The following is a 19,778-nucleotide window of genomic DNA, read 5'->3' on the forward strand; positions in this document are numbered from 1 at the left end:
AAAGCTCTGGAAAAATAGTAGCCATAAAAACTTTCCATGAACCTAAACTTCCCTGAGAGAACAACAATGTATTCATAGAATAGTACAGCACAATACAGGCCCTTCGGCCCACAATGTTGTGCGGACCTTTAAACCTCGCCTAAGACTATCTAACCCCTTCCTCCCACATATCCCTCTATTTTAAATTCCTCCATATGCTTATCTAGCAATCTCTTGAGTTTGACCAATGTACCTGCCTCCACCACCACCCCAGGCAGCGCATTCCATGCCCCAACCACTCTCAGGGTAAAAAACCTTCCTCTGATATCTCCCTTGAACTTCCCACCCATTACTTTAAAGCCATGCCCTCTTGTATTGAGCACTGGTGCCCTGGGAAAGAGGGGCTGGCTGTCTACTCTATCTATTCCTCTCAATATTTTGTACATCTCTATCATGTCTCCCCTCATCCTCCTTCTCTCCAAAGAGTAAAGCGCTGGCTCCCTTAGTCTCTCCTCATAATGCAATTATGGGGAACTAAAGGGGAAAGTTCTTTGTGGTTATCAAATTCAGATGATATTTATTGATTTGGGGTGGGGACAGTGGGTGATGGTGGTGGCAAGGCTATCAGCTTTCCACTAATATATCACGGATGAGTAGTGCAAGGTGGGATGGGGGAAATCAGCAGGAATCAGGGACCCTCTGATCCGATCACCCAGATTTTGCTTTGCATCATCCTCCAGTCCCAGCAGATCCCGATGAGGAAGCCTGCCAGTGTTCAGGTCATCACTGAACCAGTTGCAGTTCTATTCTGTTTTATCGTAATACTGCACTTGCAGGAACACAGCTGGGAGGGAGCCTCCCCCAACCACTTCCATTTCTTCCTTCCTTCCAGGCCAGCATTGGTTCATCTGAAGTGTCCACCAAAGTGATGCCCAAACCTGAACCAGTCCTTTCCTCCTGTCCTTCCGAATAGTCGTTCTGCCACGTCGAGCGTGCCCGATGTCACTAAGTGGAAAAGTTATTTCTGACAGCCATACAGGTAACCTACCAGTGGGTGATTATACACCATCCAGGTAGACTCTTCTCTGTGACAAAGTCTTTGGTCAGTATGCCAATAAATTCGACTGTAAGTTAAGACAAATTAGTCGTGCATGTTAAGCAAAGCAGGTGTTGGAACACCCATGGGCTTAAGATATGTAGGATTGATTGAACTTTTAACGAAGAGTACGAGGCTCTCTGCCTGGCAAATAATACTTTGTCTTAATATGGAAGCTTCTGGACAAGTGCCATGCTTCTCTTCATTAGTCCCAGGTTACTCTGGCACTACACATTCACTCTCCACATCAGCTTATGTTAGCATTCTACACTTGGTCTATTCTCATATCTACTTGTACTGCGCCTGCTCCCTAACAATAGGTGTCACTAATACACTCCTTCCACACTTATTTTCATGCCCCCGTGCTTACTGGGTTTGCTACCATTGCCTTTAAGCTGGGCCCGGATGCAGTTAGCAATTAACTTCAAAAGCTCAATCCCTTATGTTTTAACAACAGCCATTCTAAAGGCTGTGGAAATGCTGTGTCGTCCTAGTGGCAAGCCCAAGGTCTCGCCATGAATGATGATTTACACCAAGAGCTACTTTCATCGACAAGGAAGGGATGGCGTGTGTTGTAGCCCAAGGCTGGCCACTGGAAAATGTGCATTTGTTTCACAGGAGGAGACGGTTTTGAAATTGTGTGTCCAATGATCAAGTTAAGTTTGTAAACTGCCAGTCCTCCTCTCAGTGTCACTGTTCCTGGCACATACCAAGTGATGTGATGAAACACCACCAAAGGTTCACAATGGCAATCAACATGGAAGGTCATTTTAATGCTGAACTGGAACAGGACAGACTTGGTTTGCTTGGTACCTCAATGTGTTCTATGCTGGTGCTCAAGTTCAAAGTCAAGCACAGACAATTGACTTTCAAGTCAATCTTCTAAGAACCGATAACCTCAGGTTTGTCATGTGTCAGATCTCCATTCTTGGGAGCCAATGACAACTCAACACCTGGATACCAGCCATGCAGAGTAAACTTTGTACATGGCGTTGTGTACTGTCATGCATGAACTCCACATTACTGGTGCCAGTAGTACACTGGGAACACAAGGATATCTAGAAACATAGATTCAGCCCCAGTGTCTGCTCCACCATTCAATTAGATCATGTCTGATCCAGAACTCAGTTCTATTCCTCTGCCTTACCGCTTAATGTCATTACCTAAGCCACTGCACTTCAATCATGAAACCCACCCCAAACTCCTACTCAGTCACTGGGAAGGAGCAGTTGGCACAAAACGTCTACCACTCTTTGCTTGGAACAAGTCCACCCTGACTTCATTGGTGAATCACCCAACACCAATCGTCCTTTCAAACCAAGGAGTGCTGGGTCATCTGGTCATCAGATTTAAAACTTCAGCAACTGAAAGAAACCTGTAGTCTGAGGTAAGGGAAAACACCCATTGAGCCTGGGTTATCAAGACAGTCACACTGGACAGCCAAGTCAGCAAGAGAGGTGAACCATACCAAAGATAACTGGAATGCTTAACTAATGCGATGTTAAACTAATGCTGTTGTTAGCAATGAAGGCAATTTCATGCTGGATACAACATATCCAGCATGAAATTGCCTTCATTGGTAACAAGGATTGATTGACCTTTTAACGAAGAGTACGTGGTTGGCAAATAATACTTTGTCTTAATATGGAAGCTTCCTTGACAAGTGCCATGCTTCTCTTCATTAGTTCCCAGGTTACCCGGGCACTACACGTGCCTTTCACTCTCCACATCAGCTTATGTCAGCAAACTGCATTCTACACTTGGTCCGATAATTATCTTTCAGCATTGAGACATATAGCACTTAAATGTTTGGGTTCTTTTCCACAAAACTTCCTTCTTAATTAACTGGGAGTGGGCCCATAACACGTCACCCACATAAAGTATTTCAGATGCTGAAATAAGAACAGAAAATACAGCAATACTCAGCAGGTCAGGCAGCATCTGTGGAGACAGGAGTTAACATTTCAGGGCAATGATATCTATTTTGTTTCACTGAAGAATAAGGTGAACACTGTTTCTCTCTTCACAAGTGCCACCTAATTAGCTAAGTGTTTCCAGCCAGTTCTACTTTTTTATCTCCCTTCATGAATGTCCTTTCACTAGCATCACACCACATTCAGTATCATCTTTAGCCCAGCTGAGAATTCAATTCTCTTTGGAAATGCGAGTTTGGAATGGACTGACAAATCTTCAAAATTCAGGACTCACAAGTTGACACCAAATTGAAGGTGAATAAAGAAAGGTTTGCATTTCAACTGCAGTTTCCACAACGCCAAACCCCCTTCAAAGTACTTTCTGAAATATTGTAATTCAGGGAATGTAGCAATCTTCATACAGTAACCTCCCATAGCCTAATAACCTATACTTAAGTAACATTAATTGAATAAATATTGGTTTTCCAGGGCACTGGGAGTAACGTCCTTGCTCTTCTTTGAGACAGAGTCATAAGATCTAATACATCCACCTGTGAGTACAGGCAGGATCTCAGTTTATCATCTCATGTACAAAGCACAAAGATGTGCCACAGTATTACTTGATGTGAATATTCTTAGTGCCTTTGTCAATACTTATCCTACAACTGAGACAAGTGGACAAACCTCACTGATCATTTACTTCATTGCTTGTGGGCTCCCAAGTTTCCTAATATTATCTACATGAGTTCTTTCGAAGGATCATAAATTGAATTATAACCACTTTGAACCGTGCTGCACAAGACAAGTGTATCAATTCCAACTTCATATCTTCGCAAAGATTTCCTGTGCTAGCCCTTTCACTGAACAGCCAGGAACAGAAATGGAAACCCCTTCTAATCAATGGAGCAAGCTATCTAGTTTTTATTTAGTTTGCTCAGTAATTTATGGGAAGTCACTGCAAGGACGTGGATGCTTACTATAGACCATGCTCTATGCACATGCCAAGATGGAGCGCCTCAGAGGCAGGGTGAAGTCTTCCTTACATGTACCTCATCCTCTGCCAAAATATACCCCATCCCAATCTTATCCCTCTGGAATTCTGCCCTGGCTCAAGGGGTGAAATGGCTTATTCTTGCTCCTAATTTTCCTGTTCCTCAGCAGAGGTTATTTCCCCTAAGGAATTAGGAAAGAGGGGAGACTTAGTAGAGCTACCTTAAATTCTGAGAGGCTCTTGATAAAACATGGGGAAACTGTTTCCCATGACAGGAGGGGTTCAGTGTCACAGGACGGCTATTTAAGATAATTGGCCGAAGAATTAGAGGGGTGGCAAGGAGAATTTTATTTAGTGCAGTGTTAAGATCTGGTGGCAATGGTAATGGATGCAGATTTAATGCTAACTTTTATAAGCAGAGTGATTATATACAGTATTTGAAAAGTACATCTGGTGCAGGTACATACACAGAAGTGACTGGCATATTGTCAGTGGAATGTAGTTTCAGAGTAGTTGTACATGGATGTTTGGCACCAGTAACTGAGGACACACTTCTCCCCTGTAATTTGCAGGGCAGCAGGAAGAAAGCAGCAGGGTAAGGTTACTCTTTCAAAGAGCCAGCAGGCACACAATGCCCAGAATGGCCTCTTTTAGTGCCAAAAGTCCATGATTGTCAGAAACCACCACTTTATGGCCATTTCAATTGTGATTGACAAACAAGTCAATATGCATCACGCACTGGTCAGCAGAACTCAGAATGTGACTCTCTAAGAACTTACCAACCTGCAGAATGAGCATTCGTTCATGCCAATAATGTTACCTAAATTTCGAACTGTGTCCAAAATCACTGCACCTCCAACTCCCCCTGACTGCTTAGTATGGGGAAAACCAAAATGAAAACCCAATTTCCCTTAGGAGTGCAATGTCCAAGGATACGACTACCTACAGCCCATGAACATAGCAGCTCATATTCCATGTACACCAGCTGTCACGGTAGTGTAGCGGTTAGCGTAGCGCTATTACAGCGGCAGCAACCCAGGTTCAATTCCGGCTGCTGTCTGTAAGGAGTTTGTACGTTCTCCCCGTGCCTGCGTGGGTTTCCTCCGGGTGCTCCGGTTTGCTCCCACATTCCAAAGACGTACAGGTTAGGAAGTTGTGGGCATGCTATGTTGGCGCCGGACGCGTGACGACACTTGCGGGCTGCCCCCAGAACCCTCTAGGCAAAAGATGCGTTTCACTGTGTGTTTCAATATACATGTGACTAATAAAGATACTGTATCTTAAATGTTCACACCTAGAAATCTTGACAACAAATTCAACAATGGAAGAATGAAAGATTTTTTTTACTGTGAATAGCTTTGAGGACCATTTCACAAGCACAGTTTGGGACTGGGGTCAAAATCAAATCCTATTCCTAAACTGCCACTGTGTCAGACAGGTGAAGGATTAATGTAAACAGATCTGTCGAGCAGTTGCCATTCTCAACAACCATTTACCTTGGAGGACCATTTGAAATTAGCAATTGAACCATCAGAAGTAAGCTGAGCAAAGCAGCCAAACAGTACACACATTTAGTCATTAGTAAAACCTCAGACTACCTCCCCCTCCTCCAAAACTCTCTCCAAAACATGACGTAGGTAACTAGAAGCATTGTTTGTGAACAGATTGGCCTTATTACCTTCACACTGCTCTTTTGCTGTGTAAACTGTGCTTTACCCATTCAGGCCTCAGGGCCACCTTTTTATACACCAAACATAAAAGCTAATCAGTGCAATGGAAAATATTTTATGAAAGTGAAGCAAAAGGGCAGATAGATAATGCTGTTTGCCACCCTTGGGGAGAAGGCAGAGATTCACACCTACAGACTTCAGCGGAAACAATAGAAGCATTTCTATTGAGGCAAGTCCAAGCTGTTAAACTTGCCTTAAATAGCGACATTAATTGGTGCCAGTGGAGGCAGAAATCAATGCTCAATTGCTCATCAGTACTCCACCGATTAAGGTAATTATGATTATTCCCTTACAAGGTATTTACCACTACTGCCCTGAAAGCCTCCAGTCCAGAGGCGCCAATAACTGTCTGGCTATTTTTTGTGTATATCACACAGTAGCAATCCAGATTCTACACCACCAATACAACTTGCCTCTCCTCCCAACAAGAGAGTAAGGCCACCCAAGCTTGATATTCAACAAGGTCAGCATTGTCAAGTTCCCCACCATCAACACGCTGGGTATCCGAGGGGGGCCATTTTCACCCCGAGAGTGACGAGTACCAGGAATGCACTGACGGAAAGAGAGTGATGGAAGCAGAGTTGCTGACAGCTTTAAAAAAGTGTCTAGAAGACACTTGAATCATGGTGGCTTTGAAGGTTTCAGACCAAGTGTTGGAAAATGGGATTAATACAATGCATGCCCACTGATCTGCATGAAGGTGGTGGGCTGAAGGGCCTGTTTCCATGCTGTGTGACTGACTGTTGACTAGAATCTTCACTGGACCAGCCAAATAAATTCCGTGTTGCTTTCCAGACTCAATATCGAAATCTCCAATTTCCAATAGCTGGCTTTCTCTGTCTGTATCAGAACTCACTATTTTAGCTGTAAGTCATGCATCTGTAATCTCGGCCCAGCTATTTTGTTTGTGTGAGCTGCAATTTTTGCCACTAACCAGACTTCTTTGTCATCCCCTAAATGTCCCACTAACAGCACATCCCCACAACAACTCTGGCCTCAACCTATCACAGATATCCCCGTTGTCCTACCCACTCCCCCACCACCCCCCACCCACACACAATTTCTACACCATAAAACAAGTGTTTCTCCTTTTTCCAGTTCTAATGAAGGGTCTTCGGTCTGAAACATTAACACTGCTTCTCTCTCACCAAATGCTGCCTCTTTTGGTGAGTGTTTCCACCATTTTCTGTTTTCGTTATATATTATCTGTGGTCACCAAGGGATAAGTGATTGAGTATAATGGACTTAAGTAAGTGACTCACCAAACCATCTACAAGGTATGATGGAGCAACCACTACTTGCCTGGATGAGCGCAATTCCACTAGTATGCAACAAGCTTAATGACATTCAGAATACTTGCCAAAGATCGGCTGGAATTGATACTCCTGACTGTCATGCAGCAACCCCAAGCAGAAGTACATATAATCGAACAGGATCAGGATCAATTGTAATCTCCCCAAGAAAGTATATTACTGTCAAACACCCACCACACTGAAAATTAATGAATGAATACTTGGATGAGGAGCCAGACCTACTAGAACCAACAGGACTGTAGCCAACAGATGCCAACATTTTCAGAATGGGAGGAAGAGAGGATAAACACTTCCCTAATATCACAGCAACCACACCAAGGTGACTCTCCCTCCTCCCCTCCCTTCACCGCTATCTAAACTGATTTGTCCCTTGAGAGTTGGAGCACTTTCTCACAGGCTGACAGAAGCAATCGGAGGGAAGTTAATGCACAGACGGAGGAAATTTGTCTCAACGATGCTATCCAGGGCAAATAAAACCAATTTTTTTTTCCACGATCGGCACTAGCTGAATGCATGGACGCCATTCAGTACCTGAAAAGGAAAAATGATGGATGGGGCCCAATGAAACTCTTGGGCTCAGAGGGGGGAAACACAAACCCAAGGAATACAAGAGGACAGCTGCACTGGCAGGAGGCCATTTGGTTTACGTCCAGCGTGAAACAGCCTCAACCTTACACGGGGTGTGACACATACACGGGGTGTGACACATTAGATAATAAATCAGCAGCTAGACGTCACAAGCTGAATAATTATCTTCTGGTACACACACATGCCCAAAAGATTAGAGAATAAAGAAAGCTGTCGATTACATGGACTAGACATCTTGCTATGTCATTAATGTTGTTGTCCAACATCTTGCTGTTTGACCATTCCTTCACAGTGAGTTGCCACATGTTTTCTCGAGAGTGTCGAAGGCTGGGTGGAGACCTGATAGAAGTTTATAAAATTATGAGAGGCGTAGATAGGGTAGGCAGTCAGAATCTTTTTCCCAGGGTAGAAATGTCAAGTACTAGACGACACGCAAAGTGAGAAGGGGAAAGTTTAAAGGAGATGTGCGGGGCAAGTTTTTTTTTAATTACGCAGAGTGGTGGGTGCCTGGAATGGACTACCAGGGGTACTTGTGGAAACAGATACAATAGTGGTGTTTAATAGATAGGCACATGAATATGCAGGGAATGGAGGGAAATGGATGATATGCAGACAGAAGAGATTTAGTTGAATTTAAGATATAGATATTTATTTATTAGTCACATGTACATCGAAACACACAGTGAAATGCATCTTTTTGCGTTACTGAGAATGTGCTGGGGGCAGCCCGCAAGTGTCACCACTCTTCCGGCACCAACAAAGCATGCACACAGCTCTTAACCTGTACGTCTTTGGAATGTGGGAGGAAACCAGAGCACCCGGAGGAAACCCACATAGACACGGGGAGAACAGGCAAACTCCTTAAAGACAGCGGCGGGAATTGAACCCCGGTCGCTGGCGCTCTAATAGCGTTACGCTAACCGCTACACTACTGTGCTGCCCATTGGCATCATGTTCGGCACAGAAATCATGGGCCGAAGGATCTGTTCCTGTGCTACGTTCTAACACAGAGAAAGGCTATTCAGCCCTTTGCACTAAGGCTGGTAAAATCATTTGGATTTTATTATGGTGGTTTCCTGTCTGTGCCTTTCCAAGCAGTTGATGCTCCAAGTGAAGGCCCTTTCATGACTCACTGTCCACCTGATACTCATTCAACCCTAGTAAGGTTTGCAAATGAGTTTAGGCGTCAACCCGCCCATACCCTAGATCCCTCGCTTGCTGTTCTGTGCACACACTTCTCTACTCATGAAAATTCTGCACATCCAATTTCCTTCCTTGAATTTTGCCCATTTTCTTTACTCTCTGTATCTCCCTGTGCACCAGTCTGTTGGGCCCAATTTCTCATCTTACCACGTGTGCATGCACTAATGCACATCAGTGTTAACTACATTTCACCGCTCCTTGGCCAATTTTGGACTGCAGACCAGAAATTCATTTTTATTAAAACATAAATACTGCTGTCTTTTTAATGATGTGCACAATTAAGTAAAATACGTCAGGAGATTGAAAAACGATCACTACAGGAGAGATTACAAATCAGAGAACCATTTTAATAAAATACAGAAGAGTCAAAATGAAATTTTAATTATATATATATTGTGCGCTGTGCTCTAATTTTAAATATGCAAAATGCAAATAGAATTTGCCATTTTATGTAAGATTTCCATGACACAAGTTGAGCAATATAATTTGAATAAGTTCTTTGATTTATTAAATATTGTAAGCCATAAGTGGCCTGATTGATTTTATATGGAACAAATATATAAATATCTCTAAAAGTGATTTTTGGGATGTAAATTTAATTGTACTGAATTTAATTAGACAGTAATTATATTGCTAAAGTTTCAATCTCATGCACAGAATCTACTCATTTTAATTCTACTTCTTTGGATAAAAAAATATATTTCAGAAATGTCACATGAATTGTATGCACTATTTTGATTATCAACAACATTTGTTGTAGGAATACATTGCTGAGCCTTTAATGGGGATGATCCTGAAATTCCATGGCAAGTTATTTCCAGCAGAACTTCCCAGAGAAGATACAACTATATGCATTCATATAGCACTTTAGCAGAATTAATCCCTCCCAAGAAACTCCAGAAGGATGTCATCTGGCAAACTTGGCAATGAGACACAAAAAATGAACTGGTCAAAAATACAATTGTTAAGCAGAGTCTTAAAGAAGATGAGAGCGTGAGAAAGACTAGGAGGTTTGGAAAGGAATTCCAGAGCTTTGGATCTAGGCACGACCACCAATGGCAGATCAATAAAAATCAGGGACACAGAAGAGGCCAGTATTGGAGGAGGGTCAAGATCTCAAATGGCTGACAAGCTGGAGGAGGCAGGAAGGGGTGTGGCCACAGACTGATTGGAAAACGAAGAGGAGAATTTTAAGTTGGACTGGGAGCCAATGTAGCCAATGTAATCCATGTTGGCCAATCGAAATGAGTACAAACTTCCTTGCAACATTGCTCATTTCAGACTCAGACTACCCATATTTGCCACAGTCACAATGCATGGGCTGTCACCTTCAGGCACAGAGCAGCCTAACTGCTGGTCTTTAATCTTGAACTCCAAAGGTCATTCAAAAGAACTTGGAAGAGTTTTGGTGCTTTGTGGAGTCAGAAGGAACAAGAGTACCTTTGCAACAGAAGATATCATATGGCCACTTTCAACTTGCCCTTGGCCCGCTCTCCCTGCCTTGTGCACACAGGTCATCTGATGTATTCCAAGGAGGGCCAGGGGTGAAGCGTAGTGGCTCCTTGGTGGTCGACCATGACTGGAACCACAGCTGTCTTGGAAAGTTAAGGAATAAAAACCCCTCTGAACAATATAATTAAACAGACTGAGATATCCTTTATAATATATCTGCTGGCACAATGCAAGTTGCCCCTTTCACTGCACAGAAGGCTAATGTCCACTGTTGACATCAGGGAGGAACTCTGCTCCATGGGACAGTCATGGCCAGAAGGTTTTAACTATAAGCTGCATACAAGGACACACATTGGTATCCAAGGCTCTTTCCCAAGCAGAACTGAGCTACACAAAGGCAAGCAATCTGAAGCCCTAACTGATGCACTCTGTAGACTTCAGTGTGTGCCAATGGCCTGGCCCAAAACCAGGTAAAACTAACACCCATCCATGGCACATTGTTCTACTCATTCCACACCTGACGAGGTGCTTCAAGTATTTAGTGTCCCCCTCTGGTATTTGGTGCCCGCTGCATTGCTGCTAATGACCATCCCCTCGCATTGAGAATGAGGGAGGGGCGTGCTGTGAGCAGTGTGGAACCCTGGTACCTTTACGGTTAATGTGACACCCATGTTAAAAGGCATCATGGTGAAAATTTGGAAGCTGGTCAGCTCCCTGGGGAAACTCACAGCTCCTCAGGTAGCCAACAGTATTCACTAATGTTTGTCCAACAAGATGGGCTCAATTAATGGTACTTACACAGATAAGACCAAGCGCAAAAGTTTGGGATCCTTCCCATTCAATTCCAAATCACTCACCAATCATTGGGTATTTGCTGGTCACACTCCAGCCATGGTATAACAATGCCCTCTGCCCTTCCCTTTACGGTAGTGTAGCAGTTAGCATAACATTATTACAGCACCAGAGACCCAGGTTCAATTCCAGCCGCTGGCTGTATGGAGTTTGTACGTTCTCCCCGTGTCTGCGTGGGTTTCTTCTGGGTGCTCCGGTTTCCTCCCACGTTCCAAAGACATATGGGTTAGGAAGTTGTGGGCATGCTATGTTAGTGCCGGAAGCGTGGCGACACTTGCGGGCTGCCCCCAGAACACTCTACGCAAAAAGATGCATTTCACTGTGTGTTTCAATGTACATGTGACCAATAAAGATATCTTATCTCATCTTACCTGAAGCCTGACCCAAAGAGTGTGACCTATACCTAAACTGCCACAACTTATATGAGTTGTATCACTCAGAGTGAGAACCCACTCTGTATATCAGAGGGATAGAAGGCTCCTCATCCCCTCAAGCCTGTTCTCTTGCCGAGAACTACCCGACTGCAATTCTCCAAAGCTTTGGCAGCTTTGAGAAACAGCATTGGGCATCCCAACAATGTGAAGTCGTTGTTACTGCCATGCTATAGTATCATCTATTCCCACAAGCTGTCCTACCATTGGAGGATCAAGGCTTCATGTGGTTTAGTTGCCAGACCCACACAGTCAGTCAAGGACTAAAGACTCACACCACTGCCCTTAATGGTCATTACATTGCCTAGAGTAGAAACAGCTTTACAGATGGAAGAAAACTAGGATAATTTAAATGCAACACTGCCAGCATGGGCACATTACACAGTAGGGCTCATTGCATCCTCTCACTCAACAAAAAAAATCCAGATTTTATTTTAAAAAGGAAGGTTGTGACATAACGTAAAACCCTGCAAAAGGAGAAATATTCCACTGCTTCGTCATCTCTCTTGGTTGTCAGAATTGTCTTGTGGAAACAACCACAAAGTCACATGCAGGAGATTTGGAACTTCATATGTTAGGACATTACAATGAATTATGCAACAATTTATAGCACAGAGCAAAGCCAATCAGCCCATCCAGTCTTTGCCAGCATTTATGCTCAACTCAAGTCTCGCCCAGTTCTATTCATCTCATCACCATCTTGTGTTTGTCCAGCTTGGATAATGTTCGTCTCAATCACTCCCAATGACAGCGAGTTCTCACCAGCCTCTGAAATTTATTTTTATCTAACCTCTTGATCTGTGGGAAGTGTATAAAATTGAGGGGCATAGATACGGTGGACAAACAATATCTTTTCCCCATTATTGAGCGATCCAATACCAGAAGGCATGCATTTAAGGTGAGAGGGGGTAGGTTCAGAACAGACGTGAGGGATAAGTTTTTTTACTCAGAGTGGTGCATGCCTGGAATGCATTGCCGGATGGGTGGTGGAGGCAAATTCAGTGGGGGCTTTTAAGAGGGCCTTGGATGGGCACATGAATGAGAGGAAAATGGAGGGATATGGGCATTCTGTAGGTAGGAGGGATTAGCTATGTCGGCACAACATTGCGGGCCAAAGGACCTGTTCTGTGCTGTACTGTTCTATGTTCTTATTGGATTAATTAGTGATTATCTTACACTTATGGCCCCAACAACCAAGTATACAGGCAGAATTTTTTTTCCCTGTTCACCACAATACTGAAAAACAATCCATCCTAGCCTCACAATTATCAATCCCACGAACATCAAGAGTAAATTAATACCCCTACTACTAATCCAGTGAGGTAGCTAGACTGGGCTGAACATGCAGACTTTATTAAGGTAGCTAAATTGGGTCAGGCTTATAGAACATTTACAGCACAGTACAGGCCCTTCAGCCCACAATGTTGTGCCGACATTTTATCCTGCTCTAAGATCTAACCCTTCCCTCCCACATAGCCCCCTATTTTTCTATCATTCATGTGTCTAAGAGTCTCTTAAATATCCCTAATGTATCTGCCCCCACGACCTCTGCCGACAGTAAGTTCCACGCACCCACCACTCTCTGTGTAAAAAATTTACCCCTTGCATCCCCCTTATATCTTCCTCCAATCACCTTAAAATTATGTCCCCTCGTGTTAGCCACTGTCGCTCTGGGAAAAAGTTTCTGATTGTAGACCTGTAGACTGTAACAAAATAGCCAGACTGGGTCGAACTGTTAAGTTGTAATACAATAGCCAAACTGGGTCGATTACCAGGATCAGAAAACAAAGTTAACTGAACTGAGTTGAACTCATAGACGTTGTATTAACTTTCAGTAGTCACCTCCAGAGAGAGATTAGTATAATTTGTGTGCTTCAGTGCACAAAATTTCCAAGTAATCCACTTCCGATGGAAAATTAAACACTCTCAGCCCATCTTTAAATGCAAATGACAAGATCAGTTTCAATTTTTTTTGAAGACTTCGAAATTCACATTTTCCACAAGAAATTCTAAGGTCTCATCCACGACTACAGAGGAAGTTATAACCATATGATGAATATTGGAAATCACTCACCTCTTCCACAGTGAGAGGCATGCAGATCCTGTATTCTTTCAGTAACATAGTGGTGCGTCAGTCTGGGAGGAATAGAAACTTGTTGAAGGCACTCTTAGAGAATCACTTCTGAAACCACTGTTGGTTAACTGATGTCATGCATTAGTCCCGTCACCACTTGATGGTATTAAAAAAAATCAGCCGTGCTCGATCTACCGTCCCGTGCCGAAATGCTACAGCAAACCCCAACACAATCTCCTGTGGGACGATCTTCAAAGGCAAGGTTTGAAAGCTCAGTTTTTGTTACTCTGCAGGGAGAGGGGAAAGAAAAACACAAACCAATTTAAACTGACATCACAAAAAGAAAGTATATTAAAAGTTTGACTGAAGAAGATGGAACGCTGTGTTATAATGCAACTGTAGAAGTAAACGCGCCATGTCGGCAGTAAGGGTTAGATTAATCTATCATCTTGTGGTAAAGGTCAGGAGAATCAGCTATTGAGAGCGACACAGTGACGCAATAAGAGTGAGGCTTTGAAGCAGTAAACACTCATGTTCTCAACCTCTTTCGCACAGTTACCAGCCCTGCACTTTCCTGAGGTCAGCAACCCGGTGAAAGGGAATGAAATGATCTCCAGAGCGCTCAATGGATTACACACTTGCGTAGCTTAAGTAAATGTGTGAAATATTAGGGGTCAATACTTTAAAAAAAAATACAGTAGATTTAGTTGCGGTGGCGGGTGAACTGAGAGGGTTTGCTCTTTCCTCAGATCAACCTATTCAGTCCAATTTCAGTCAATTGGGACTGACCCAATTTCAGTCCAACGACAACCCCAGCATATGAACAATAATGTCTTTTTTTTAAATCACGAGTAGTTATTAAGGAAAAATGCGAAATATTTTAATCAAAGACTATTTTTAATCACTAGCTTTTTGGTTTTGTTTGTAAAACATAAGTTCTCATCGGTGCACAGTCTCATCGTAAACACCAAGAAAAATGGTTCAGATGGAGCAATTTTATTGTTGAGTTTACTAAGTACCAGCTTTTGTTCCTTTCCTTGTCTTGGCATGGACACGTAACGTTTGTTTCTGTGTAGTGATGTGTACAGGAATGCAAATGTGACCACTGTTAGAAGCCCATGTTAGACATTCTATGCAAACGTGTTTAATGATTATAGAGGCGGGGGCTCCGTGCACTTGTTCCCCCACTTCGCCTCCACACCCTCTGCCCCTGTGGGGTTGAGGTTCTCTCAAATCTCATTGCATTTCATATTTTAGCGAGTTTACCGAAGTCAGTGCCAGTTTGAATATTTCTCTACTTTCAATGCACCGGTGCTGACAACTGATGTGTATTCCTGAGACTGGGGACACTCCCACTGCCAACTACCCCCAAGTTCCCCGCCTCTGCCTCCCCCAACATCTCAGTGAAAGAAATTAGACACTCGAGCACACCGGTGCCCCAGTGAACCAGACCCTCACACGCGGTGGCTACTTTCCAGTATTCCGAATTATCCTTCTGTCATGTCCACTCCATAAACTACCGTTCAGAAACCATCAACAACACCCGTCTACTGTACAACTATTCCATCCAAATAGTGTGCATACTGAAACCAAAATCACAGAAGCGGGGGTTGCAACCTAACCGGCCCAGGGCAGTGTTTACGTCTCACACGAGCCTTCTCTCCTTTATTTAACTCTAATCCTTTCTCTCCTGCCTGCTCCCCGTTGAATGTTTCTCTCAAATGGACGAGATTAAATCTAATGTGCAAAGGCTGGAAGGTAAACACAAACTCATTTGTTCAATGCAATCACTCGACAGTTTGTTCAACAATTAAATCTAAAATTTTATCGTCACATTTAGAACCATTTGTAACTTTAATATTTGCTCTCAAATATTTATGTTCTAGGATTTACAACAGTATTTCCGTCCTGAAATTTTACAACAGGAAAATAAAAAAAAGTCGTGATTTATTTGGGTTTGATATCCCATTCAGTGCACAATACAATAATTCTCTCTTCCTTGCTTTAAAGTCTGCTAAAGTCTAGGATGTCTGACCATATACTTTCGGGTGGCCTCTCACGTTTTGCGGAGTGAAGAATTTCACCTCCTCCTCAGTGGCCAATTAAGATCACTGCACACTGGGTTCCGTCAGCGACCAATGCCAGCAACTCCCTTCCTAAGCAGTCAACGTGCCAAAACAAAAATTCCTGACTACCATAAAAAAACAGTGCAGTGGAATTTTTCAGTGAATGGTATATCTGTTTTGATGAAAGGTCATTGGCCTTAAGTGATAATACTGTTTCTCCATAGATGCTACCTGATCTGCTGAATGTTTCCAGGCATTTTCTCTTCTTTAGTTAATAAAGTGGACAGTCAGGGACTTCTTCCCAGGGCGAAAATTGCTAACACGAGGGGACATAATTTTAAGGTGATTGGAGGAAGGTATAAGGGGGATATCAGAGGTAAGTTTTTTTTTACACAGAGAGTGGTGGGTGCATGGAACGCACTGCCGGCAGATGTGGTGGGGGCAGGTACATTGGGGACATTTAAGAGACTCTTAGATAGCCACGTGAATGATAGAGAAATGGAGGGCTATGTGGGAGGGAAGGGTTAGGTAGATCTTAGAGCAGGATAAAATCTCAGCACAACACTGTGGGCTGAAGGGCCTGTACTGTGCTGTAATGTTCTATGTTCTATGTAAATGTTTAACAATGTGTGCAGTTTGACCTCGGAAAAGCAATCAGAAGCATTGACTGGATATCAATATTCTAAAATATATTACGCAGAGATATCTAAATAAAAGTACATTTCATACATTGGAGACAAAGGAGAGTGTAGATGCTGGAACCTGGAGCAACAAAAGACTGCTGGAGGAACTCAGCAGGTCAAGCAGTATCTGTGGAGGCAAAGGGATGGTCAACATTTCAGGTCAAGATCCTGCGTTTATAGTGTTCATCTGTGTATCATAAGCATGAGGCAACTTAAATGCTGTGCAGGGTTAACTGCAAGAGAGAACTATCTTCTTCTTCTTAAGCCATCCCTTGGGGTCAAGAATGACTTACTTCCACTGCAGTTCGGTGGATCCTGAAGTGCCCAACGAGACCAGTGTGGGAGCCACAGATTCTGCCACAGGTGGGACAGGAGGTGCTTGTTGGGACAGGTGGTTGGATGTGGGCTGCACTTTCCACTGTTTTACACTTGGCTTCTGAGGGAGGAGCTCCAGGTTCTCAGTGCCATCTCGAATGCTCCTTCTCCATTTTGGGTGGTCATGAACCAGGGGATCCCGCAAATCAGTGGGATATTCATATCCTTGAATGGTCTCCTCTGGCCAACTGGTAATCTCTTAATACAGCAAAGAATAGAATGGCCGTTTCATGAGACTGGTGTTAGGCAGGTGAATGATGTGACCTGCCCATTACAGCTGAATGGACGTTATCAGGGCCTCAATACTGGAGGTGTTGACCCGGGATAGGCTGTTTACATTGGTTCACTTATCCTGCCAGTGGATTTTAAAGCAACTGCATTGGTGTATAAATGTTCAAATATATCTGTACAAATGTAAATATCCATCTGTACATACAAATAGACACACTTGATATGTGGATAGGTATTTCATATAAGGATATGTTATGTATAACATTACATGAATGTAGATAATGCTATAAAGCACATATAACGTAGTTAAACGGACAATTTGGGTTTATATAAAAAGCAGAGGTGACATTAATTATTTATGAAATAACTATCAGTGTGTATGTGTCAATGCATTCTAAGATACACAACTTAGGTATTAGACACACACACGTCTGTTTATATAAAAAGCGCAGATGGCCTAAATTATCGATATTTATGAAATAACCATCAGCATACAATAGTGTGCATGTGTCTGTGGAGATGTATACATCTCCTTACAGTTATCCCTGGGTCACTTAAGCTACTGGAGTTGCCTCGTGTGTACGATCTCAGACGACAATGCTTTGCATCCCCAGTTAATAGCAGTACAACGTACATAGATACTGTACCTAAAGGCTGCCTCGCTCGTACAGAAAACCCCCACGCGAGCTCCACAAAAGCTTTCAGAGTGTATATCAGCTACATGCACTGTAATCGCATTTGAAACCCAGCAAAGTCATGGTCACATTGTTCAATAATGCGCTTTCTTTAAAAAAAAGCTAAACGGTCACAAATAATGAAATAAAAAAATTCCAAATACTGCACATGTTCCGAACAAAGCGAGACTGACCCGTGGATAATTCACCAGAAAGTGCGTCCTTCGGATAAATCCGCAGCATTGGGAAACTTCGCCCTCGATATCCTGCCTCTCTCCGAGTCTCTTGTGTATGTGTGTGTGGAGGGGGAAGAGAAATCTCCAAGAACAACCACCCGGATCGGAGAATTAAATGTAACAAAAACACTAAAGTGATGCTTTTAGTTTGCACTTAAAGATGCATGCTTAGGCTTGGTAAAACGTTACCCTTCCGGCAGTGCGAAAACTTTCTCACTGGATTACACAGGCCATCAGCTTGCATTCTTTACGATTCGCCCCGTTTTCTGACCCTCAGTCCCCCGAGCTGTGTTGATAGTGGCCGCACCGTTGCGTCCTCCGGCTCCGTTTAACTCTCCATGGTTGAACAGCGTTGCTCTTGACTCTTTAACTCTTCCCCTGCCTTTATATCTATTGAGCTCTCTCTCTCTCTCACACCCTTCAGCAACGTGCAACGTGACTGAAACCCCCAGCTTGTGGACGATTCCTTTCTCCACTCCCAGGGCCCGTTGTTAGATGTCGAGGAAGAGCCTGCTGCAAAAAATATAAGGAGAATGAAAAGAAAGAACCTTTCCGAGGTTTAACAATGCGGTCCACGGCATTGGGGTGTAGCATTTCGCTCTTCAAGATGCACGCTCCTGCCTCCTACAGGAACTGCTCGGCAATTGCGGATTCCGTGTGACCCAAAGCTGCAAACTGAATGTGCACTAAGCTGTAATCCTGCCCCCGGGACACACCGAGGCTCCATTAGCACGGTTTACACTTCAAGAGGTTCAAAACCAGTGGCTTAATAGGAGACATTCCAATGAACTAGGCTTCGTTTTACATTGGAGTTTTGCATATTTAAATACGCCAGGTATATAATGCGCTCACTGTGCACAAAGTCCTTTAAAGACTATAAAAAAATACTAGGGGGACAAAAAACAACAGGTTGGACAGCATTTGCCGAGCGAGAAGCAGTTAAATGTTCAAGTCGATAGCCCTTTTGATTCAGATTACCAGCATCTGCCATATTTTGCTTTGCTGGCATTATTTAAATATCCACGCCATTTACGTTCCAACTTCGTATAATAGCTATTTTATTTCTTCTGAGAGGTCGTTGCTCTGACAAGTCTGATTCTCTTACCACAGGCGCTGCCTGATCTGGCGAGTGTTTCCAGCTTTGCATTTGTTTTAGAATTTTGGCTGTTTTCTGGCCAGTCTAGAAAATTAGGCCGGAAACACATACAAAAAAAATCTACAGATGCTGGAACCTGGAGCAATTCACAAAAAGTGCTGGAGGAACTCAGCAGGTCAGGCAGCGTCCATGGAGGGAAATAAACAGTCGACGTTTCCGGCCGAGACCCTTCATCAGGACTGTTTAGGCCCCCGTTTTTTTAATGATTAACCCCCCCCCTCCCCCCAGAACAAAAAGATTTAAACAAACAGATGAAATATATCAACTAACAATAAAGTAGCAGTGCCAAGCCTGTGGTCTTAAAAAGAAAGAAAAATTGCAGATGCTGGAAATCTGAAATAAAAACAGAAAACGCTGGAAACACTCAGCAGGTCAGGCAGCATCTGTGGGAAAAGGCACAGAGTTAATGTTTCAGGACAAAGGGTGTCCAACCTGCAATGTTAACTCTGTTTCTCTTTCCACAGATGCTGCCTGACCTGTTGAGTGTTTCCAGCATTTTCTGTGGTTTTATAAGCGTGGTGGTTTAAGGAAGAGAAATTGGCAATGTACTAGCTGCAGGAGGGCCCCAGCACACAATAAGTACACACAGTTTGAAAGAGTGATGGCAAGTTGTATTCAAACATTTTTACTAAAGTTTTACTTTTCAATTATTTAGAATTGGCAAATATACTGCAGGAAGCCATGTGATAAATCATTTCCTGCAATTAACATCCTCTGGATCTTGAAGCTTCTACC

General features: G+C 43.2%; 1 protein-coding gene and 1 long non-coding RNA gene across 2 annotated transcripts in view; both read right to left on the reverse strand.

The window, feature by feature from the left end:
* Nucleotides 1–11,018, reverse strand: part of LOC127573298 (cytoplasmic phosphatidylinositol transfer protein 1-like) — a 169,034-nt gene extending 158,016 nt beyond the window's left edge. The window contains exon 1 of the mRNA XM_052021362.1: nt 10,254–11,018. Within this exon, the coding sequence (XP_051877322.1) occupies nt 10,254–10,331 (78 nt within the window). The 5' untranslated portion in view covers nt 10,332–11,018. The remainder of the gene's footprint in view (nt 1–10,253) is intronic.
* Nucleotides 11,019–11,195: 177 nt separating this feature from the next.
* LOC127573299 (uncharacterized) lies at nt 11,196–18,667 on the reverse strand. Its single transcript, XR_007956767.1, has 3 exons — nt 17,846–18,667; nt 13,623–13,909; nt 11,196–11,414 (listed from the first exon to the last, which is right to left on the reverse strand). It is a non-coding gene; the product is annotated as an uncharacterized LOC127573299 (long non-coding RNA).
* Nucleotides 18,668–19,778: the final 1,111 nt, after the last annotated feature.

This window comes from Pristis pectinata, chromosome 8 (assembly GCF_009764475.1).
Source record: "Pristis pectinata isolate sPriPec2 chromosome 8, sPriPec2.1.pri, whole genome shotgun sequence".
NCBI classification, from domain to species: domain Eukaryota; kingdom Metazoa; phylum Chordata; class Chondrichthyes; order Rhinopristiformes; family Pristidae; genus Pristis; species Pristis pectinata.